The 25,795-nt window shown below is 46.0% G+C and overlaps 1 protein-coding gene across 1 annotated transcript in view; it reads right to left on the bottom strand.

Annotated features, from left to right (window-relative positions):
* Positions 1–15,971, bottom strand: part of FRMD3 (FERM domain containing 3) — a 295,269-nt gene extending 279,298 nt beyond the window's left edge. Inside the window, exon 1 of the mRNA XM_068236899.1 lies at positions 15,599–15,971. Coding sequence (XP_068093000.1) covers positions 15,599–15,739 — 141 coding nt within the window. The 5' untranslated portion in view covers positions 15,740–15,971. The remainder of the gene's footprint in view (positions 1–15,598) is intronic.
* Positions 15,972–25,795: the final 9,824 nt, after the last annotated feature.

The raw sequence follows: 25,795 nt of genomic DNA on the forward strand, positions 1-25,795 counted from the left end.
GTCTCTCTTTTAGTATATCAAATGAGTATAGCTTTCCAGTGAAAGGGTCCAGTAGATCTCTGATACATTGAATGTGCTTAAGCTTCCATATCGAGTTCTCTGCTGTATTTAAACCAGGGAGAAAGTTAGGGTTACCAAATATAGGAATATAGCTAGAATTTTTAGAAAACAAAGACACTCGTTTCCCAAGAGAAGACCATAGGCGCACATTGGATGATATTGAGGAGTATATTTGATATGCTGGAAATCTGTTGCCCAACATACCCCACAGCAGTGCACTGGGATGATGTGGTTTAAGAGCGTGGAATTCTATTTGAGCCCACCTAGCATGTGGGCCACGTTCCCACCATGCAACCATTTGCCTAACCTGTCCAGCAATATAGTAGTTGTATAAATTTGGGACCGACAGTCCCCCTGCATGTTTTTGAAGGATAAGAATAGACCTTGCAATGCGGGGGGGTCTGCTGTGCCAAATTAATCTGAACAGTGATTTTTGTAAAGGGAGCAGAAAAGATTTAGAGATCCAAAAAGGTATTGCTGAAAAGACATATAATAATTTGGGGAGGGAGTTCATTTTAAAGGCAGCCATACGGCCAAACCAGGAGATATGATAGTCTTCCCATTTACGTAGATCTGTAATTACCTTATTGATTATGGGAGTAACATTACATCTAATTAGATTAGAAGTATGTGTGGTGATTTGAATGCCTAAATACTTTAGGCTGCCGTTTTGCCATTTATATGAGAAATTGGACTTTAAGGTGTTCATTAGATGTACCGGAAGATGGAAAGATAGTATTTCGGATTTGCTATCATTTATTTTATAGTTGGACAGTGATCCATATCTGGAGAGCTCTGCATGCAACACTGGGAGGGAGATAATAGGGTTTGTTAAAGACAGTAAGACATCGTCTGCATATAACGATATTTTAAAGGTAGATTTCCCTATTGTAATACCGGTAATATCAGGGTTGTCCCTTATCCTCGCGGCCAACGGCTCTATAGATAAAGCGAAGAGCAGAGGGGACAAGGGACAGCCCTGTCTAGTCCCATTAGATATTGTAAAATAGTCATTGGGGTCAGTGTAGGGTATCTTAAGAGCTACGCTTGGCTTTGAGTACAGTTTATGAATGGCATTTAAGAAAATTCCCCCTATTCCCATTTTATCCAGAGTTTGGAACAGAAAATCCCAACTAAGCCGATCGAAAGCTTTTTCTGCGTCCAGTCCCAGAAAGACTGACGATAATTTATGGTAGTTAATATAATCTACCAAGTTTATTGCTCTACGGATGTTATCTCCTGCATATCTACCTGTTATGAAGCCCACTTGATCGGCATTAACTAAAAATGGCATCACGGGAGAGAGTCTGTTTGCTAGAATTTTTGAGAAAATTTTTAGGTCAGCATTTAAGAGTGAAATTGGCCTATAATTGGACATTTCCAGTGGGTCCCTTCCTGGTTTGGGAATGAGGACCATGTGTGATTGTGTCATGGTTGGGGGTATAGGGTCTGCTCCCATGAAGCCATTAAAGAGAGTGGTTAATTTAGGAGTGAGGATAGACTTGAATTTTTTATAATAGGCCACTGAAAAGCCGTCTGGCCCTGGTGCTTTGTGTGGCTTTAAATTTTTAAGGACCTCAAAAACCTCCTCGTTATCTATGTCCCTATTAAGGGTTTCTAGTTGAGTTGGTGTGATACTGGATAGTCTACAGGAGCCTAAATACTTAGATATATCATTTAATATAGGTTTCTGCTGTCGGGTTGAGTCCATTATGTTATAAATAGATTTAAAATAATCTTTAAATAGTGTGGATATTATTCGCAGGTCATATTGGGTGGAGCCCCTTTTGTCCTTTAATGCGAAAACTGCGTTTCTGGATTTTATGTCCCTCAGCTTTTTGGCGAGAATAGTGTGTGCCCTGTTGCCTTTTTCATAGAATAGCTGTTTAGTGAACAGAAGTGCTTTTTCTACTCTAGCAAATTGCAGATCAGATAGTTCTTTACGTTTGGATTCTAGTTGGGCATAAATTATTTTATTTTGGGATTTTTTATGGCTTTCCTCTAGTTCTAGAATGTTATCAAGTAAGCTAGTGATTTTTTTTGGTGTTCCTTCTTTCTGGCACTAGTGATGCCTATCAATTTCCCTCTGATGCAGGCTTTATGGGCCTCCCATACTGTTGAGAAATGTGGAACAGATCCCTCATTGGTTTCAAAATAAAATTTAAGGCTTTCCTCAATACTGAGTGCTGTTTCTTCATCAGTTAAGATGCTGTCATTCATTCTCCAAACTGAGGGTGTATGGGGGCTTCGTGTTAAATTAAGAAGCAACTCTACTGGGGCGTGATCCGACCACGTTATTGGGCCTATAGTAGATGAGATCAGTGTTGAAAGCAAATGTGGGGATATAAAAAAATAGTCCAGTCTCGAGTATGTGGATGAGGTATGTGAGAAAAAGGTGAAATCTAATTCTGTTGCATGCAGAACTCTCCAGGCATCCAGATAACCAAATTGTTTGAGTAGTAGTCTAAATTGGCGTGAAGTCTTACAGATAGTAGGAAATGAAAGTGGCAGCAGTTCGGATTTCCTGTCTCTTATAGGTGAAATTATTAAATTAAAATCTCCTCCCAAGATTATATTAGGACATCCCAATTTCTCAATTTTTAAGAGTGTTTTTTCTACAAATTGCAGTTGGTGGTCGTTAGGGGCGTAGATGGAAGCTAAAACCAAATGGATTCCATGTAGTGTGCCTTGGACAATTAGAAAACGTCCCCTGGGATCACTGTGCACCTTAGAGACTATAAACGGGCATTTATGATGTATTAAAAGGGCTACACCTGCTTTCTTAACATTGGCACTAGCTAGGTATGAAACAGGATATTTCTTGCTTTTTAAATATCCAGGTTTCTGTGATGAAAACCTGGTTTCCTGTAAAAATACAAAATCTGCATTAGATCGCTCCAGGTCCTTTAAGGCTAGGTACCGTTTACGTACCGAATTTAATCCTTTAGTATTTAATGTTAACAGTTTCACCATTTTAGTTTGTGTAGAGGTATTTCATCTTGAATGCCTGGATCCCAGGGGAGGTCTAAGCGAACATAAGTATAGTTTATTTGGTGAGCTCCATAGCTGACTGAAGGAATAGGACAGAAAGGAAAGGTAGAGGACAGAGAAGAAAAAGAGAAGTAGAAACCCTGGGGGTAAGAGACCCCCTTAAATGACAAGCATAAACTGTTACATTTGCATACTGCCACAGAACCTGTTGAAAAAAATATAATTAGCAATAACATGCAGAGTGCAAATAACCTTTTAGTAGTAACCTTAATAATTAAGTATGCAAGGGTGTTGGTGTCCCCTGCTTGGACGCGACCCGCTTCGCGCCATATGGGAGGTAGCATGTGGACAACGTCAGAGTCTGGCCGGTCAGGCCTATCCTGGCTAGGCCTTAGCTAAAATTCTGAGGAGGGGAGTTCTCTGCATAGTTTTTAATGAGTGGGAACAAAGTTAGCTTCGGAGGTGTTCCAGTCGATCAGGTGGACAGGTGATCATGAGAGACCTCAGAAGGAAGAATCGGAGACACATTTCCTTTTGATTTGTTTGGGACAGATTTTGTAACCTTCGGCATGCTGAGACCAAGTCCCTTTAAGAGATCTGATGCATCATCCGGGTTTGATATGGCATGGTATTTGCCCTCCTTTATAGCTATTAGCTTAAATGGGTACCCCCAGCGATATTGAATCCCCTTATCTCTTAATAAGGTGGTAACCGGTTTCAGTTTGCGGCGTTTCGCCAGCGTGATTGGGGAAATGTCACTAAAAATCTGTATATCCTGATCTTTGAATGTATAATATGACATATTTCTTATTGCTGTGGATATGGCATCTTTCGCCTCAAAATAATGAAAACGAGCCACAATGTCCCGCAATAAAGGAGCTCCCTCAGGCCTGGGGCCTATCGCTCTATGCGCTCGATCGAAGCGCCACATAGACTGGGCCACATCCGGGCAAATGGTGCTGCATAGCTCGGTTAGATAAAACTTAATGTCCGCAGGTTTAACCGAATCAGGGACCCCCCTGAATCTTAAATTGGATCTGCGATCACGATTTTCTTGATCTTCCTGGGCTCTTTGCATATCTGCCACTGTGTCTGATAGCTTACCGTTCTCTTCTTCAAGCTGGGTGCATCTTTTTTGTAAGTCCTCCACGTCCAGCTCTACCCTCGAGGTGCGGGCCGCCACCGAGGCAACCTCGGACCGAAGGTCAGCTAGTGCGGCCGAGACTGCTTCCTTCACAGTCGAGGAGATTCTTCCTTGAAAATCTGTAAAGCATGTTTCCAGTACCTGCTCCCTTCTGAGCCTTAGACGCCATCTTAGGTTGGGCTGTGTGCTGTGCAGGCCTCAGGAAGTATGAGTCCAGATTATGATTGTCAGGAGCTGTCAGCCTCTTGGATCGTCTCATACGGGATCTGCAGGGCTTCACGAGCTAAATTCCGGTATGTCCAGTCTTGTTGCGCGGTTAGTGCAGTAGAACGAGGGCTTTGTAGTGCGGTCACGCCACGGAGCTCTTAGCCTAAGCAGCCATCTTCTTCCGCGCCGCGCATGCGCCCCCCTGTTCTCCGCTCTTTGACTGGCACAAAAGACAGGGAATAGTCATTTTATGCAGACATCAATCTGATGGCCAAAACAACTGTCTGATGTCTGCATATACCTTAGCTCAGCAGATTGAGCCAACACAGCCAAACTGTATGAAGAGGCAAGGTAATGTGTTGCCAACACAGATCTAAACTGTTGCCAACACAGATCTAAAGGTAATGTGTTGCCAACACAGATCTAAACTAAACAAGTCAGATGGTACTAAATTTGAGTGAATTTATGCAAAAACCAAATCTCAATAAAACTATGTGAAGTGGCACATCTCAAACAATTTTTAAAACAAAGTAAAATTCTATAGATGCAGACAGATAATATCTTCACACCTTGTGGGGTGTTCCATCCATCCACATTCCAGCATCCCCCATACACCTGTATGACTTCAACAGCATGTGTAATTCCATGGCCAATCTAATATGGCCATACAGAGGTCAATGTTTACAATGTACATGATAACTAACAAATCTAATGCAGATGAATTTACCCAACATATCCGATTAATAAGCTTCCAACCAATTTTTTAACATTTTATCAACCAAAATGGTGATCAAATGCAGCTGTAATATTTCATCCAGCAGGGGTGGGGGATGAGTGGTAGAGGATCAAAGGCCACATAAAACTGTAAAGCTGTACAGTGCTAGTGGCTCAATCGGTTCTTATGCCTGGGACCCACTGGGAGCGATTTGGCAGCGCTTGCATTTTGCTGGAGATTTGCAAAGCGTGAAACCAGTGGATCCCTATTAGGGTGACCCCACTAGTAAAATCGCTGCATGCAGCATTTTGGGAGCAATCCCGGAGCGATCACATTAGTGGCTGTGCAGCGATATTGCGATCTCTCTTGGGAAATCATGGCGCATTGTGATTTCCCACAAAGCATTCATAGTGGGTCCCTAGCCTTAGGGGGCCCATAAACTGGTCAATATTAGCCTTCGATCAATCAATCGATTTGCATCTGATTTTGAGCGATTTGATCTATCTGACAGGATGAAAGATCTAGGTCGATCTGCTGCTGGCAGCAGATCGATGGCCCATAGAGTTGCATTGGATACAATGGTGCAGTAATGCCTTTAGATCGATTTTCAATAGATTTCTAATAGATTTCATTCTGAAATCTATTGGAAATCTGTTCCTAGTATGTGGCACACATCAGATAGATTCCTGTCAGATTCGACCTGACAGGCTGTCAGGAACCGGCCCGCGGCACGCCTGCGTATACGGTTCCCGACTGCGGGTTTGACCAGATTAAGCGGGGAACAGCCTTATTTAAGCTACAAACAAGGCTGGAACCCCTCAAAACACCTCTCACTGCCACCACTAGCGTTGCTAGACACTTCCACTCTGCTGTCGAGTCCTCAGCGCGCACTCCGCGTTTTCGTATTTGGGTCAGCTTTGCGCTTAGGCCAAATACGGGAACGCCACGCACCCACACACACACACAGTTGCAATCTTACACTGTCGTGAAGCAAAGACCCACTAACAGTCGTTCCGAACGATACTGTTAGCTACTCGCACTGGCGTTGTTCGTACGTTGGGTCAGCTGCGCGCTTAGGCCAACGTATGACAAACGCCCCCACACACAATGCAATTACAATTTCCTACGGTAGTGTTGCTCAAGCGTACAATTAGGCATGAACTTATACACGGTTACACTTCAGTCTCTTCTAGGCTATGAGGGTTAGTTTAGTACGGCAGAAGTCAAACTTATTAAATAATAATTTAATATTCTAGAAAAAACATAAGACAGTGCAGAACTGAATATATACAAAAAGATTACAAAAAAACAAAGTAAAAATAGTTACAAGATAAAATGTACAAAGATAACACACAAAGCGATTTTGCTTACCAAAATAAAGGGATCCCGATAGAAGAATCGTGGACTTTGGTGTGGACGGACACAGTCTGGCTAGACCAGGAGTTCACTAGCTTGGGCCAGGAGACCGGCTGCCACTACCGTCAGAAGAGAACTGCTTTGAGGTAGCTGTCCCCTGGTTTTTATAATGAAATATTCGCCTCGAGGCTGTAAGCCTGTGTGGACGGGGGGGAAGCTGGATTTAATTACATCCTCAGTCATAATTGGATTTACAGAGATCCAACATCCACTATAGTCCACACACCCAACAAAAGACTTCCTTAGCCCAATTTCCCCAGGTTACAATGTCTTTACATCAAGAGATTGTTAAATGAGGCTTTTCAACTCCACCAATAATTCAATTTCCACAGGTAGAAAATGGTATCAAAAGGACTTCACCTCTTCAATAATTTCCAGTAGGCTGTCAAATACATTTCAAACATTCAGGTGTCAGCTTCCCCCTGCCCCCAAGACTCTAGCAGGCTTGCCTTGTCCCAATGGCTGACACCAGACTCAAAAGCCATGCCGACCAGCCTATTCTTCCTCAATTGGCAGGTAATTAGCAGTAGACACAGTTTCCCCTGCTGGACAATGGGGCACAGGTAATGGACATCTACATACAGAATTACATTAGACAGACTTCAGTTTACTCTGGCCAGGTGACCAATTACTCCCAAGCCCAATACACATCTGAGGCATTATTCAGACAACATGGTCTGACCACCTGTATAGGCTTCACAGCAACTGTCTAATTAAGGGTTTCCTCATTAGAAGCAGACAATGATAGGTAATTTACACTTTATACGGAATTCCAGGAAGACTGGCTAACAGACAATCCCATATGTTACAGTCAAAAAATGAAGGAAATATGTTCCTGTTATCCTTAATATCATCAGCACCTCAATATATCTCCACACCTCCGCCGTTAACTTGGTGCAAGGCAGATGATCTTCCCAGATCATCCTGCCAGCACCTACACTGTTGGTTCTGCTTGACGGGACAGCCCGTCAGCATTCCCATGATTGCTCCCCTTCCCGATAGCGCTGGCAGGTGATTCTAACGAATCATCCTGCCAAAGCCTACATTGACGGCCTGGCCGGGTGGGGAAACCCTTTAGCATCCTCAGGAGGGTTCCCCACCTGTCAGTTAGCTCCAAGCTACACGACTGGAAAGCTAGGTCAGGTTGCTGCAATGTGTCGTTGCCCTTGGCAACCTGACGTAACCAACCAGGGGAATGCGTGTCAGTGACGACCGTGAATTCGTGACCATAAAGACAGTGCTGCATCTGGGGAAGGGTCCCCACAGTCGCTACACGCACTCTCTCTATAGTGGCAGGACCTATCTCTCGGTCCCTTTGGGGAACGATTATCTGCCGGTCTGTCTCCTCCACTTCAGACAGCTCAGAGGGAATAACTTCCCAGGACCCTCTCAGCCCGCCCCTCCCAGCTGGTGACCTGCTGGCTAGCCCCCTGAGCTCTTCCAGGCTGCTGTCAAATCGAACCGCCCCAGAGAGCTCAGTGCTGCCTGTCACACATTCCAGGAAGGCTGCAAACGGAGAGGCTCCTGGGCCCTCCGGGCCAGGTTCCGAATTGGATGTGGCTGACCCAGCAACATTTGCCACTTCGGTGGACAGTCCCTCTGCTGTAGACCCGCTAGCACTGCGGGTTACCACTGCAGCTGAGGGAGTGCCCACATTATACACATCATGAATCACATCACATTTGGTCTTAAAACATCTGAAGGGGAAAGATCTGGCCTGGTGCCGTCTGCCCCTTCAGTGGGCAATCCATCTGCTGCAGCCCAGCGAGCCCGGCTGGTTACTCCTGCAGCCGACGGAGTGTCCACCTGACACACAGCATTATGTAGCACAACACATATGACATCAGCATTATCCATCTTACACATATTGACATTTAGAACATTACATTCCACATCAACATTATCTGCTGCATTATACCCAGTGCTACCCAGCACTTCACAAGTAGCATCACTAGTTCTTGCATCGATCGCCTCGATAGTCCATGCGTCATAAAGGACATCATCAGTTTCTGCATTCTCCGGATCAACATGTCCCACTCCAGGCCTAGGCACTGGAGAATCACTAGGGCTGGCTCCTAGCAAACAGTCCATAGCCCCTGGGGCCTCACTAGCACTCCCTACTTGCACAGCATTATCAAACAGTACCTTGCACGAGTCCTGAACTTCTGCTGGGGATGCAGGCCCCACAGGGTTTGGATTAGGCTCATACCGGGCCACTAACCGTCCCAGGTCAGTACCCAGCAAAACGTTGGTAGGGATTTTGTCTGTTACCCCAACTTCTCTCAATCCGCTGCCGGCCCCCCAATTCAGGTGGACCAAGGCGGTGGGTATGGCTGGGGTGACACCCCCAATTCCTCGGACAGCAATCATTTTCCCAGGTATGTACTGCTCCGGGTTCACAAGCTGGGGATGTATGAGAGTCACTTCTGCTCCAGTGTCTCTCAGCCCAGTGGCAACTGTACCCCCAACCGTGACAAGCTGCAGATTCTCTGCATAGCCAGTGGCATTCCTGGTAGCACACAAAGCCGTTGGGACTTCACTGGCGTTTGAGGCCTCACTGGATTTTGGGGCCTCCCTCTTCCTCTCTGGGCAAGTCGTGCTGATATGACCCACCCTGTCACATACAAAGCATTTCCGAGTGTCAGGTTGCTTGAATCCAGGAGACAGCGGTGCTTGCCTCCTCTGGGTGCTGGGTGAAACAGGTTTAGCAATCTGTTCTCCTCTCCAGCTGGGCGTAGTAGTCCTCCGGGACTCAGGTGCTCTATGGGCGGTGTAGGCATCGGCCATTTCCGCAGCCTCATCCACTGTCTTTGGTTCTCGATCCAGCACAAACAGCCGGACCTCAACAGGACAGGTGTGTAGGAACTGGTCTTTTATCATCAGCTCCTGCAGGGCATCCAAGGTTTTAACTGACAGTCCTTTTAGCCACTGCTGGAAGGCAGTGCGCAGGTTGCAAGCATGATCCAGGTAGCTGTCATTAGGACCTCGCTGCACTGTCCTGAAACGTTTGCGATACACCTCTGGCGTGAGGTGGTATCGCGCAATGATGGCTTTCTTAATTGCCTCAAAGTCTGTTTCTTCCTCCTGGGGGAGACTCACAAATGCCTCCAGGGCCTTGCCTCTCAGCCCTGGTGTGAGGTATCTTGCCCACTGCTCACGGGGCACCCCATACTGCCGACAAGTCCTTTCAAACCCCTGTAGGAAAGTGTCTATGTCAGAGTCCTTGTCCATAGCGGGGAACTTATCCAGGGGGATTCTGTGGACTCGCTCACCTTCGCGTTCTGCGGGTCCAGCAGACCGGTTCTGCTGCTGAAGTTTAGCCAGCTCCAGCTGGTGTTGCCGTTCAGCTCTTTCCCTCTCGGCCTGGTGTCGCTGTGCAGCTTGTTCCCTCTCGGCCTGGAGTCGCTGTGCCGCTTGTTCCTTCTCTGCCTGTCGGTGCAGTAGGATCAGCTTTAGGCGCAGTTCAGGATCAGCCGAGTTCAGTAGCTGTAGATCAGCTTCCAGAGATGTCATCTCCGTGTTCGGTGGATCATCCAGGACATCGTCTCCACTCGCATCCTGTAGCGGGAGCGATTCCTCCTCTGGCATGTCGTGAGCTGCATCCGCTGACGTTGAAGCACGGGCTTGCTCTGCCTCATCATACTCCTCGAGCGCACGAACTAACTGCTCCTTAGTTTGGCCGCTCACCGTCTCGATGCCTTTGTGCTCACACAGGTTGAGTAGTATCTCCTTGTTTTGCCTTGCATAGCTGGATGCTTTCTGAGCCATCGTGTTGCAAAAAATAAAAGAGAAAAAAAAAAGGGGGGGGGAAGGGAAAGCAAAACACCAAGTGTGTATCTTTGAACAAAAAAAACCGTATATAGATTCTGCACTGAGTAGACTTCTGTAGGCTAGTTGCTTCTAGCAAGCTTCCAGCCTTTAGTACTCAGAATAGCGAGCTAAACTGCGTACTAATGTACTAAACGATCCCACCGCTGCCAGCCAATTATGTCAGGAACCGGCCCGCGGCACGCCTGCGTATACGGTTCCCGACTGCGGGTTTGACCAGATTAAGCGGGGAACAGCCTTATTTAAGCTACAAACAAGGCTGGAACCCCTCAAAACACCTCTCACTGCCACCACTAGCGTTGCTAGACACTTCCACTCTGCTGTCGAGTCCTCAGCGCGCACTCCGCGTTTTCGTATTTGGGTCAGCTTTGCGCTTAGGCCAAATACGGGAACGCCACGCACCCACACACACACACAGTTGCAATCTTACACTGTCGTGAAGCAAAGACCCACTAACAGTCGTTCCGAACGATACTGTTAGCTACTCGCACTGGCGTTGTTCGTACGTTGGGTCAGCTGCGCGCTTAGGCCAACGTATGACAAACGCCCCCACACACAATGCAATTACAATTTCCTACGGTAGTGTTGCTCAAGCGTACAATTAGGCATGAACTTATACACGGTTACACTTCAGTCTCTTCTAGGCTATGAGGGTTAGTTTAGTACGGCAGAAGTCAAACTTATTAAATAATAATTTAATATTCTAGAAAAAACATAAGACAGTGCAGAACTGAATATATACAAAAAGATTACAAAAAAACAAAGTAAAAATAGTTACAAGATAAAATGTACAAAGATAACACACAAAGCGATTTTGCTTACCAAAATAAAGGGATCCCGATAGAAGAATCGTGGACTTTGGTGTGGACGGACACAGTCTGGCTAGACCAGGAGTTCACTAGCTTGGGCCAGGAGACCGGCTGCCACTACCGTCAGAAGAGAACTGCTTTGAGGTAGCTGTCCCCTGGTTTTTATAATGAAATATTCGCCTCGAGGCTGTAAGCCTGTGTGGACGGGGGGGAAGCTGGATTTAATTACATCCTCAGTCATAATTGGATTTACAGAGATCCAACATCCACTATAGTCCACACACCCAACAAAAGACTTCCTTAGCCCAATTTCCCCAGGTTACAATGTCTTTACATCAAGAGATTGTTAAATGAGGCTTTTCAACTCCACCAATAATTCAATTTCCACAGGTAGAAAATGGTATCAAAAGGACTTCACCTCTTCAATAATTTCCAGTAGGCTGTCAAATACATTTCAAACATTCAGGTGTCAGCTTCCCCCTGCCCCCAAGACTCTAGCAGGCTTGCCTTGTCCCAATGGCTGACACCAGACTCAAAAGCCATGCCGACCAGCCTATTCTTCCTCAATTGGCAGGTAATTAGCAGTAGACACAGTTTCCCCTGCTGGACAATGGGGCAGAGGTAATGGACATCTACATACAGAATTACATTAGACAGACTTCAGTTTACTCTGGCCAGGTGACCAATTACTCCCAAGCCCAATACACATCTGAGGCATTATTCAGACAACATGGTCTGACCACCTGTATAGGCTTCACAGCAACTGTCTAATTAAGGGTTTCCTCATTAGAAGCAGACAATGATAGGTAATTTACACTTTATACGGAATTCCAGGAAGACTGGCTAACAGACAATCCCATATGTTACAGTCAAAAAATGAAGGAAATATGTTCCTGTTATCCTTAATATCATCAGCACCTCAATATATCTCCACACAGGCATCTGACAGGAATCTATCTGATGGTCGAATCTGCTGCAAATCTATAGGTGCCCATACACTTGCCTGATTTACCGCCGATAGACAGCAGATTCAATCACTATGATCTAATCTGCTGTGAAATCGATGCGCAAACGCTGACCGTTCGACCGATTACCACCCGAAAATGATCGATCCCATCGATCTGTCCACACGGAAAATTTTGCTTGATCGCCGGTGGGTCGGGAATGCGTCGATAGTGGCGTTAGAATGTCCGACGACCGACGCTAGCGGCAATACATTACCTGTTCCGCCGGCGCTTGTCCCCGCTGTCCCTTCTCCACGCTGGGCTCCGGCTGGCTTCACTTACTTCCTGTCGGGAAGTTTAAACAGTAGAGCGCCCTGTACTGTTTAAACTTCCCCCGACAGGAAGTAAAGTGAACCTGGAGCCCAGAGCGGAGAAGAGACAGCGGAAACCGGGGGACTCGCGCTGGCCGGATCAGGGCAGCGGCAGCTCCACAGACTGTGAATCAGTTTCATAGTAAAATCAATTCAAAATCTGTTTGCAGTGTAGGCAGAATCGATCACAGAGGAATCTATCTGCTGGTTGATTTGGTGGCCTAATCGATCAATGTATGGCTGCCTTAACAGTGTATGGCCACCTTTAGGGCCCTTTTCCACTAGCAGTCACTAGCGTTCATGCTGAACGCTAGCGATTGCGATTCAGCAAAAGTTAAAAATTACCAGGCAATTTCCCGACGTTTGCAATCGCGATTATGCTATGCAAAAATCGTTCCGTGGCGCGATCGCGATTTAGTAAATAACGAATCGCGGTAGTTGAAATGACCTACCGCAATTCCTATGTTAACCTCCTTGCCGGTTATCCCGAACACAGTTCGGGGTAACCTGCGCAGGAGGATTTCTCAGGCCCCGCTGGGCCGATTTGCATAATTTTTTTTTCCTACACGCAGCTAGCACTTTGCTAGCTGCGTGTAGTACGCGATCGTCGCCGCTCGCCGCTGATTCGCCGCTACCCGCTGCGCCGAGCCGCCCCCTCCCGCCCCAGACCCCTGCGCAGCCTGGCCAATCAGTGCCAGGCAGCGCTAAGGGGCGGATCGGGATTCCCTCTGACGTCACAACGTCCATGACGTCGGTGACGTCATCCCGCCCGGTCGCCATGGCGACCGGGGAAGCCCTGCAGGAAATCCCGTTCTCAACGGGATTCCCTGCATACTCTGATCGCCGAAGGCGGTCGGAGTGGGTGGGGGGATGCCGCCGCTCAGCGGCTATCATGTAGCGAGCCCTGGGCTCGCTACATGATTTAAAAAAAAAAAAATTAAAAAAAAAGTGCAGCGCTGCCTCCTTGCCGGATTTTTTAGACCGGCAAGGAGGTTAAGAAGCAAACCGTAGCGATTTGAAAATCACTAGCGGTTTGCGATTTTGCGATTCAGCAATCACAAACGTTGTAGTGGAAAAGGGCCCTTAGATTTAGATTTAGAGTTAGATTTCTGCTTTAATCTAATGAAGTGGAACAAGGCGGGGCATCAATCCTTACTACCCAGATTGGGGCCGTTGGACTTACATAGAGGCACAAACACTGCGTATTACTATTCAGGAGCACGTTAAGCCCACACATATAGCTTAAATATAAAACTACAGACTAAACACATACACACACTTTTACAAACAATACTTCTACTGATAACATAACTCCACATCAAATTGATCAGCTTCACATATACTGTACATTCAAAACATTAAAAGTCTATAGTTTTTCTCTGACAGGTCTGTATAAGACACTAACTACTGCAGCAATAAAGTTATGAGGTACATTTGCCGACAATTTTGTGCCAATCTACAATAAAACACATTTACAAATAAGAATTCCAAGTATAATACCAGTGTGCCATTAAATTGGTTGTATTACAATACAATAGTAACCAGTCAGGATGAGACTGAAAGCGAAATAAGATGACCAAAATAAGGAACTAGAGCCAAATTTGTCATTATTTTGCCCCAGAATTACAGCAAAAATAGCAGTGAGGGGCTGCTTCTGAGTTTCTACAAGGCCAAGAAACAAGATATTTTAATGAAATCTAAATTATTAGTTCCACTAATATTCCATGCTATAATAAAAGTAGAGTGTGACAGCTTCATGTACAATTACATAGCACTCCCCCAATATAATAATATCTTCTTACTAAATGCCTTCAGTTATCCCTAACTACAATCTATACAGTGCTAGTGCTTCCATAGGGGCACACTGGGCAATTGCCTAGGGCCTGCAAGCCAGCTGCCGGGCCCTCCCTCCAACTGAATTGTGGTCTGGCCAAAAAGCTCCTCCGTTAGTCCATGTGTTCCATTCTTAGTCCATGCCGGCTGCATCTTCTCCATATTACATAGTAACATGCCGACGGCCCTCTGGGATAAAAATGGGAAACTGATGAAGGGACGCACTGGCCGGACAGGTGAGTTGCTCTGCGGCCGAAAACTCACGGGCCCACAATCCAGCTGGAGGGAGACTCGAGGGTCCAAGCAGCCGGTTCGGGACCCTGAAAAGATTTATCAGAAACTAATGCCAACCTCCCCCCCCCCCCCCCATGCCACTCATGGGTAGGTTAGAGATCGGGGGTCCCCCATGCTAATTTTGCCCAGGGCCACAGCGTAGCAAGAACCGGCCTTGAATCTACATATCACCTCTTGCCAGAGTGACCTCAGAGAAATTGGGTTAAATACCAAATCCCATCAAAATGCCAACATTATTGATAAGCACCCATTTATATTGCTTGCACATAAAATACATTATAGAGTCTGTGACATTCATAGTAAAACATATTCTAAATAAAATGTGTAGGGTGAAGATTTATGACAGATGTCAAGGAGGGTAGCCACAGGCAGGCGCCTGGGTGAATAAATCACATGTAAAGACCCACGCATGTAAATACATCTATCTGGGTTTATTGAGTGCCTATTACCAGTGCAGGAAGAAAATAGTGCCGATAGTAATGCATTCTAGCTGAATGATCCCTCCTCCCTACTCACAATTCAGCACAGAGCATCTATCCCAGTGTGACTGGGAGGTAACAAGAGAGATTACTGAACGGCAGCCGTGTAGAGAGGATGATGAGAGCTGCTATTGTATGCTGAGGGTGAAGTGAGGTACCACATTCTGCTCACATACCAGATGCAGGTCACAAGGTTCATCCTCTGCATCCCTCTCATGTGCTGCTTCCTTACCAACCACCCAACATCATCATCACAACTTTCCCACCCTGCCTCATCCAAACATCACAGATAAGCTTCAAGTCCTCTCTCCAGCACCATTGCCTTTCCCCATAAACTTCTGCGCAGCTCCCAAGCCCAGTTAGCCGCAATGTTTAACTTTTAATCAGCCACAAAGCACCTTCAGCACAGGACTGAGTGACCAGCAGTCATCACAATGCATCACCGACCATCGCCGCTCAGTGCACAATGCCTTCTCATGATAGCCTAGGCTAGATCCATCTCCGTACCTGGATATTGCAGGAGATCTCTGTGTCGTCCAGCAGGCGGATGGTGCATTTCATCTCCAGGTTTAATGATCTCAGACTGGCAGTCCTTAAGCGGTTCATTTTCATAGTCCCCTTGTCGTGGGTGCACTGGCAGCCAAACATGCAGCTTGACTCGGGCAGACAGTGCTCTCACAAGAAGGGGCGAAGGCTGCTGCTACCAGGAGACCGCAAGCTGCATCTCCTCCTCCCCTCCCTCCGGACACAGGGGCCGTGGAGGGCTCTGGGAAGGATGGCTGGGGTGGATGGAGCCCGAGAGGCTGTGTGTGATCCTTTATCTCCCGGGATGGATGGAGAGAGGGAGGGAGGGCTGTTGCTGCCTCTCTCCCCGTCTAGCTAGCTGTACTGCTGTGTGAGAGCGAGGCTGGGCTGCAGTCACTCAGCTATGTGACTGTGTGTTTGTCACCTCCCCAGCTCAATGAGGAGGGTGTGTGTTAGAAAAAAAATGCCTCACTTATGTTTATGTCATAAATAACATTAGCAGCGTGGCTCCTGGTGGGTGGATGGACTTTCTCTCTAGAGTAGAACTCGACTTGCAGAAAAAATATGCAGTTATGCACACCCAGCGAGGCAGGCTATAGAATGCTGCATTGTTTTGTTTGCAATCGGTGACATTTGATGCGTTCAATTCAGGTTATGTGACAAAGCCTGCAAGGTTCTGTTTGCCAACTGGTTTGTTTGTGACTCAAGTCTGTAATGCTGGGAATACACGGCTCAATTTTCGCGCTCAATTCCGCAGTCAATTCGCTTATCTTTCACTCGTTTTTCTTATCTTTCACCATTGTTCCCTATGCAAAATCAAGCGTGGAATCTCGGGCGGGAGATCGGACATGTCGGAAATTATCAATCGAGCCATCTAAATGGCTCTAAATCGAGCCGTGTATTCCCAGCATAAGGGTGATTAGCTGTGAACTAATATCTGAGACTCCAGAATGGGCTATATTGGTCACTAAATTTAGTTCTCATGAAAGGAGTAACCTTAATGAATTATAATTGCTTTTAAAGTCTGTCAGTGATTATTACATGGCCCCAGGCAACACTGAGAATGTAGCTTATGCGAAGTATGGCAATCTTTCACTATGGTTTCTGCATCACTAGGATGAAACATGTGGTGCCTTGATAGAATTTCTCCAAGGCTAAGTTTGCACCATTGCGATTTCTGTCCTTTTGCCGCTCAGGTCTGGGAAAAAAATTCGAGTGCCTGCTGTCTTTCTTTGCATAAAGCATGGGAATCCCCATAGCTGTGGATGGCACAATTGGAGTGCCTGCTGCCTTTCTTCGCATCAAGCATGGGAATCCCCATAGATGTGGATGGCACGACTAGAGAAAGGGACGGATTTACCATAAGGCTTTGAAGGCATGTGCCTACAGGCTCCTTATGATGGAAGGGCAGCTCGCTCCCCTCCCGCCTTACCTATGCAGAGTGTTGAGCTGAGTGTAAATGAGAGGTTACTCACCCTGCTCTGGCATTCCACTGACCAGATCTCCCTTCAGATTGGGACACCTCTTGGTACCTTTTACTTGGTGGCACCACTCTGAGGATAGCTCTGGCTACCTAACACTAAGGGGCACCTGTAGCTACCTGTAACAGGCAAGAGAAGTAAGGAAGAAGTAACAGCTAGGCCAACAAGGATATTTGCGGTGCGGTTTGGCAGGTGTTTGTAGGTTCATGGAGGGCAAAATCTAGGGTGCCAGGACATCTGAGCCTATAGGCTCCTGTGATGTAAATCTGGGCCTGACTAGAAAGAATTAGATGTGAATTTGCATGAGAACAGGTGCCATGTCTGATTTGTATACGCATGCGGCACCCTAGTGGAAACATAGCCTTAGGCCATGTTCACACTCATAATTTTTCTGTGAGTTTTCTGCACAGGAAAACTGAGAACTAATGTTAATCAATGGGCTAGTTCACACTTGAATGCGTTTTTCAATTGCAGAAAAACAATTGACAGCAATGCAGCACTGTCTGATAGACAAGTGTGGATCCAGCCTTAGCCTGGATCCACAGTTGTCTAGGGCTAGACTCTATAGGACCCAAAACCTTCCTTCTTCTTAGGTAAGTATCTGGCTTTGAAAAAAAAAATGATTCCCATTCACTTTAATGTGTTGCATATCAACACATTTTATTTCCCCATAGCAGTGCATTGTGAAAAAGCTTCAGTTTTTCAGCGTATAGTGTGAAAGAGGCCATATGGAAACTGGACCGCACATCAGTTATCCTTTCAGTTACAGCTGACAGCAACCGATATAGTGTAAAAGGCCCCTATGTTCACAGTGGTGCGTTGCGATGTGGATAACATTCGCATTGTAATGCAGCTTTCTGCACTGCAGTGCAGCACTCTCCCAGTGCAGCTGGTGCGATGCGGTGTAACACTGTGCTGCATCCCCAACATACTGCATGCAGTGCATTGCAAAACATGCCCATTACCAGTGAGGGTGAAGCATACTTTTCATTGACCAGGTGCCCCATAGCAGCAATGTCACACTGCGCGGAGCATGTAAGGGTAATTCGGGGCTCTGGTGACTGCCGACCCCGAATTACATCTCCCTAGTATTTAGGGAGTTTAACGTAAGCAGGGAGAGCTATCATTCGGCTCTACCGGCGCCCAGCTCACTGACGACGGGACAATATATACGCCTGTTCACAGTACTGTACAGTAAGATACAGTTTGATGTAAATTACTAATAGGTATGCACAAATAATAGCAATCGAAAAAATTGCATACAAAACGTGAAGAAGAGAATAAAAACTGAACCGAAAAAAATGCAAAACACAGAATCGGATGTGCAGAAAAATGCTGGAAATTGCGCTGATACGTATGATCGCTGCCTCAAATCATCTCATTTGAAAACTGCTGAAAATAATGATCCAGTTTTCAGTAAGGTCATGCCTTGTGTACCTATTACAAATATAACTCAAGAAATGACTGCAAAATGTTCACTGATTTCCAAGCCACAAATCCTCAGCATTTAAAAATGTATAAATATACTGTAGGTTTTTACTATTCGTTACAGAAGGGAATGCTAAAATGCAGGGCAGTTTATTTTAGAAACTCCTTGCTGTATACTCCTCTGTTCACTTTGCTATATTTAGTCATAAATATAACTTGTCCTGTCAGGTTATGTTTTCTTCTTCTGAAATTAGCTAACTGAGCTGTTAGTGTCTCAGAGGTTATGTTGGATGTCATCCCAGAATAATGAGCAGTGTGCAAGAATGAATCCACAAGCCTTTACCTGGCTTTAAAAATGGCTTCTTTCTACTGCTCTGCTGGTCTTCATATTTGTTCATAGCAACTAATCAGATTTTCTATTTGTAAGGTGTATATGTAAGGTGTAATATGTCTATTCCCATGTTTATATATTCTGATGTAAACCATGCACACAAAGGCATAATCTGATTAGTTGTGTTGGCAACACAGATGATTCTTATTTTGTACACTTTCTTGCATAAGCCTAATTATTTATTCAACCAAAGTTGTTCTATTCTGAGATAGGTCTGTAATTATGTTTAGTCGACAGTAAGGGCTCTTTCACACACTTTTTTGACAGTTAAAGAACAACTATCAAAGAAACAGTTTTTCTGTAAACCCCGCATACCTATAGAGCTTTTAGCCAGCAAAACTGAGGCCCCATTCACACTTGAAAGGGCAAAACGCCGGCGGTTTTTGTCGTCGTTTTGCGGGAGTGATTTTTCCACGATTTCACGCGGAAAAATCACTGAACAGTGCAGCGATTTCTCCGCGATCGCGTTTAGCGCTTCTATAGCACTGAAACGCAATCGCCGGGAAATCGCCTGAAAATGGTACAGGCTACGCGTTTGCGTTTTCCGATTTTGGGCAATTTGCGGCAATTAGCGCAAATCGCCCAAGTAAGAACAGGCCCATAGGGTTTTATTACACTAGTGCATTCAAAAGCGCTAGCGTTTGAGCATTTTCCCGAAATCGCCGGCAAAAAGCTCAAGTGTGAATGGGGCCTAAAATGCTTTTCAGAGGTTTCTCAGCACAACCTGTGTGAAAAAGAAAAGCTGTGTTTACCAGCTGTTTTGTAACAATTTGTGTCAGCATTGGGGGAGGCAGAACTGCATTGTAATCTGGCTCTAAACTGTTCACTGAGTGACAGAGAGAGAAACATAGACAGGCTCACAGAACTGCTGCCGCTGATGATTTATTACATACATTGGAAGCTATATTACTGCTTCCTATCATTCTGAACAGATTCCAGCACAGTATTAGAGCCAGTGGAGATTGTTTCTGTATGCTGGATGTGCTGGGCACATAGCAATGCCCCAGTGAGAAATGTTCTCTGTAAATGTCATTTTCTTCATTTAAAACATGAAAAGATGGAAAAAAAAGCCTCTGTATTGCTATTTGCTAGTAAAGTAGCTGGAAATATATGTGGCATTTAGAATTTTAGTTAACTTTGATAGTTGTCCTTTAACCTGGGTGGGAGGTAACAGAAAATGGGGTGGGTAGGATAGTTGAAGAGTGTGGAAGGTAGTAGATAGTGTGAAGGTTAGCAAAGGGGGCCCGAATAGTAGGAGCAGATAGTGGGGTGGGCAGGACTGGACAGGTGACCAGAGTGGGAATTGGCAGTATTGTGGTTAGGACACTTGAAGGCTTAACACCTGCTGTAGTGTGTATATAGGTTCAAACTGCAGATGCATGAAGCACATGGATTAAATGGTGCAGTGCCTGTTATCCAAAAGTGCGCAAAATACCTCATCACAGTCAGCGTTTGTACATTTCATCCATACCCCTTCTCAGTAGCTTCTCTGAAGGACAGACTGTCACTGTTCTCCATAATGCAGAGTGGCATAAGGGAGCATGTTGGACGTTGGCAGCATAGTTACCTTATGGCCCATACTCACGGGCAACTTTTTTGCATGTCGCAAGCACACGGGAGCGTGCTTGCGACATGCTGGCGACAGCTAGTAGCCAGGTCCCTCCGCATACACACGGCGGAGGGACCTGGCAACTGATGCGACGGAAGCTGTCGCCGTTGTCCCTCCCCCCGCCGGAAGCGCCGTTTATTTACTATCATGTTGCTGTCGCTAGTCCGCGTACTCACGCGGACTAGCGACAGTTGCGGCGGAGGTGCGGCGGCGACTGTTGCCATGCGATTGAAACTTTCAATCGCATGGCGACATGAGCGACGGGCGACAGTTCGGGGTGCGCGCGCGTGCAACGGCCCATACTCACGGGCGACCTGTCGCCGCAACACGCGCGCGCCGCGTGTTGAGGCGACAAAAGTCCCTCGTGAGTATGGGCCATTACCTGGCTCCCCCTATAAGCCTTCTTTTCAGTTGCAACTTGCAAGCACTTTTCAGACTCACTCTGTGCACACAGGGCAAGCTTGAGCAGTGTTCCTGCAACAGAGACACAGCAAAGGACAACCAGAAAAGATTCAGGTGGCATGTCACTGAAGAGAAGGCTCATGGGGGGAGTGATCTGCCCACTGCTATTGCGCTGTGGGGGAAGGAATACAGGCATGTGCACTATCCTTTCATTGGAAGCATTAAGCTTTATAAAAGCAGTTTGTAATACAAGTTATTCTCTTGCTGTGTTAGTTATTAGCAGTTTTTTTCCAGAAATATCCCAGATTTTCTATTGTTTTTATCAATAGAGCTGTTAATAAAACACTGTGGCCCATATGCAATTTCCTTTTTCTCCTGAGTTTTCTCCTAAGAGATAATTTTTAATCTTCTGTTTAAAATAATTTCCCAGAACTTTTAAACTAAAAAAATACTGAAATGTAAGTGAAAAAGTACTATCAAAATTATTTTCAGTATTTTCTTGCTTTCTGAGGCATTTTATTGTCAAGTTTAAAAATATCACCTAGAAGACAACTCAGGAGAAAAAGTTATTTGCATATGGGTCTGTGGGCCATATGCAATTCTCTTTTTCACCTGAGTTTTCTCCTAGGAGGTAATTTTTCATCTTCAATTTTAAATACCTTTCCAGCACTTTTCAACTAAAAAAGTACCAAAAAGTAAGTGAAAAAGTACTATGAAAATTATTTTGAGTATTTTCTTGCTTTCTGGTGGCTTAAAAGGCATCTTATTGACAAGTTTAAAAATATCACCTAGGAGAAAACTCAGGAGAAAAAGTAAATTGCATATGGGCCTGTGTCTCTTTACTCTGTTGGGCTCATTAAAAAAACATGAATTGGACAGCTGGAAAGAGGAGTTAAGAATTTCTGAGGCAAATTACTTTTCAAAGGGCATAAAGACTTTAAAAGGTATTACAGTACCTGTAATTAGAAAATCTAGCTCTATCCAATGTCTGATCACATGGATTTCCCATTTTCTCTGATCAGCTCAATTACTAACCTAGGAAGTACACAGGAATAAGGTCAGCTTTAGGAACTTCACTGAATAAACAGTAGCTTAAGCCTTAAAGCTTGAGGAGACAGATATTAAAGTGGACTCAAATTAAAAATACAAGATTTCAGAAATCAAATCTGTTTTCTAAATTATAATAATAAATAGCAGCCTTTTTTCAGCTGCATGATGACAAATATAAAATATTTTACATTTATTGGAGGAACCCCTCCCTTCCTTTTATATTCCGGGACAGAATCCGGCAAACTGGTGGAGTAGATGGTGTCCAGCAAAGGAGGAATTGCTAATGGCTGCCACCTGTATATCCCTAGTTATGAAAAGAGGAGGGTGAAAAGCAGGCACTGAAATGCTCATAGGCTTGAAGGAGTGTTTATTTATCTTTATATGTGTCAGAGTGGTGCAACTAAATATTTTGAATAAAAAAAAAGTTTGTTTTGGGTCCGCTTTAAAGATTTTTTACTTACCCGGGGCTTCCACCAGCCCCATAAGCACAGATGCGTCCCTCGCCGTCCTCCCACGTGCCTCTGTTAAGTGGCAATCAGCTCCAGTATTCAGCTCAGTGACATCAGCAGGGGGCCTTCTGCGCATGCGCGGACGTCACTGAGTCAGACTGGGCCCGACTGAACCGAATACTGGGAGCTGATCGCAGCTTAATGGAGGCATGTGGGAGGTTGGCAAGGGACGCATCTGTGCTTATGGGGCTGGAGGAAGCCCCGGGTAAGTACAAATCTTTAATATCCGTCATCTCTGGGTCACTTTAATGAATACAATTGCTTCCTGATTTACATTCTTTAATATATCACAGGTGGTGACATCTTTATTGCTGTTAGGAGTATAACTACAGAATTTTTGCTTATTGTGTGCTCTGAAGTGAGCAAAAACCTGGTCTCCCAGTGTGCACTAGGAGGAGAAGTCTTTGTGACATCATACCCTTGGCTAAACATCACTAGGAGAGCGGATTTGCATTCATATATACATGGCCGGATTTCTGACAAGGCCACATAGGCCATGGCCTAGGGCACCAGATAAACAAGGGACGGCCTGCAGACAGTGGGCATTATTTTCAGGGCATTTTTCGCAAGTGTCTAAACAAATGAAGGTGGTCAGGATAACTGCACTATTAGTACCAGCTGGCATCTGCCTGTGCTGTGCTACAGGCAGCTGCAGTCCGTTAACCAAACGTTTGTAATCAGTGTGTGACTAGCAAAAAGCCAGACCTTGTCCAATGACATAACAGCAGCTCCAGGCAGTTACAGAAGGCCGGGTCTCACACACTTGGTGTGGGGGATGAAAGGACCAGGGGCAGCACCAGCAAATAGTACAGAATACAGAAGGCAGCCTCTCACAGTACCCATTTCTTAATTATTGACTGGCCAGCGCTGTTACCCTCGAGACAGCAGTGGGTACAGGACTCACTTTTACGTGTTGCTGACCCCACCCAATGTCCAATTGTGAGCCACTTTTGATTATGTGTGTGTGGTGGAAGGCTCCCACCACGCCCATCACCTGTAGATCGCTTGATTGACCAGTTCCCCCGTGTGACATGATTGATTCACTTCACGTTGCCATGGAGACCTCGGCACTAGCCCCAATAGTGGACATCATCGGCCCAAAATTTTTTGCGTGGGTGTGTGTGTGGAAAGAGGTAGTAGGATACCGTTTCGGTTGCGGCGGCTGGTAATAGTCGGCCTTGGGCGGTAAGAAGTACAAATCCGGCCCTGCATATATACAGCTCTGGGCTGCCCATGAGGCGGGTTCCGCTTGGCCGTGGGTGGGGGGCCGCCGAGCTGGAGGGGGTGGCAGCCAGGAAGGGGGGCAGCCGGCACAGCGGGGGTGAGGGGGGTGAGACTCCCCCCTCCCTCACCTGGGTCCCCTTGGTCTGCGCTCCCCCTCCAGCTATTACTGTAGTGTAAAATTATCAGACAGCGGCCGGGGAAGCGATGACTCACCTCCTTAACTTGCCAGGGCTGCGTTCCACCGCTCGTCACTTCCTGAAATGCCGCCCACTGTACTTTACAGTGGACGGCAATTTAAGTACTTCCTGGGTCGCGGCTTAGCTTCCGATTGGAGGAAACTTACGGAGGCAGTGAGCGAGGGGGACAGAGGCAGGGAAACCCTGCCATAGAGGAGGCGGGGAGGAGAAGCTGATTGACAAATACAAGGTAAATAGCAGGCTAGCGACAAGCAGATTGTCGCTAGCCTGGCACTAATTTGCAAGGGGGGACAGCAGAGCCATGGGGGGACTGGTGGCGGCAATAGAAGGACACAGAGGCATGTCATTGTGCACAGAACATGCCTCTGTGTCCTATTCATATATAAACAATCCGCTTCGGCTTCTCTTTAAAGTGAGTATCCTGACTAATTTACTACATATCACTATATATCACTACAGTGCCTCTTTAACTGATCATTCACATTTGTTATGTTTTCTGTTTTGGGGGAGCTATAGAAACCATAGTAGCTGGAAGAAACTGCAAGTCAAAACATAAATGTTATCTGGCAATTTCAATAATTGCTATTTTAATCTCTACTTACTCATGTTGTGTTCTGCCGTATCTTGAAACATTCTGATATAGGCAAGGCACCGCTATGACTGAAGAATACTAGGAAATACTAGGACTGTGTTCATGATATAGAGCATATTGAAACCTTCCTGGCTGTAAAGAAGAGTTTGAGGGTTGTGCAATCCATCAGGGTAGTGGCAAGCCGGAATCTTCACTGCTGACATGGCTAAGCAAGTACTGCATTAATAATAGAAGCTTCAGCAGCATAGCACCTATCCATAGTAAATTTACCTAGACAGGAACAGAAGCATTACAGCTTGCTGTATTTTATCCTGCATATAGATGAGCCTGTACAGTAATGTTTCTCAAAGCTGAACTCCATGCTCAGCAAAGCGCTGAAGAGATGTTAGGAGGGGACACGAGACATCCTGCACGCAGTGCTCCTGCCAACACGTCATTGCATCATTATGTGGCACTGATGTCTCTTTGGAGGAAGAATAGATAATGCAGTCCAGGGGCGGAACTACAGGGGAGTAGCACCTGCAACTGCAGGGGGGCCCAGAGGTTTGGGTGCTCCAACTACTAACTTACTCTCCTTCCAATACTTCAGATCAGGTGATTTTGTGGCTACAGGTGTAAAGCTCATGATAACACTTGTTATTAGGACCCTTGTATAATGGGCCCCAGTCTGTGAGGGTCACCAAGGGAAGGTGTGTAAACGTTAAGAGGGCCCCATCAGAGTTTTGCGGGTGGACGGGGGGGGGGGGGGTGTGGACATGATTTGTTGTTTCAGCTCTTGCTATTTCTGGTACTGCAGATGCATTTGCACATCCTGTGCCTTTACATTTGCTGGGAGGCTTTTCCTGATGTCATTTATAAGCCAGGTGCTGCTTGGTAATGAACACTTATCATCCCATTCTTTGATAGCTGCAGGTGCAGTACCTGCTGGCCCTGGGTGTATGGCCGGATTTGTACTCTTTACCACCCAAGGCCACTGTCACCAGCCGCCCCCCTTCAGTATAGGTAGCGAGATGACCCCGCTCCCCTTCCCTCCAGTATAAGCCAGATGACCCCTTCCCTCCAGTATAGGTAGCCAGATGACTCCCTTAATCCCTCCCTTTCCTACTCCCCCCTTCAGTATAGGTAGCCAGCTCACCTTTACACCGCAGCAGCCATCAGTGTTGCTCGTTTCTCTGCCCATCTCCAGTGCAGAAGTTTCCTTTTCCTTTCCATCCCCAATGCTGCCCAAGTCCATAGCCGCCGGCCACAATGCAAACGTGTGCAGAGAGCAAGGTGGCTGCTGCACAGGCGGCTAGC

This window comes from Hyperolius riggenbachi, chromosome 1 (assembly GCF_040937935.1).
Source record: "Hyperolius riggenbachi isolate aHypRig1 chromosome 1, aHypRig1.pri, whole genome shotgun sequence".
NCBI classification, from domain to species: Eukaryota; Metazoa; Chordata; class Amphibia; order Anura; family Hyperoliidae; genus Hyperolius; species Hyperolius riggenbachi.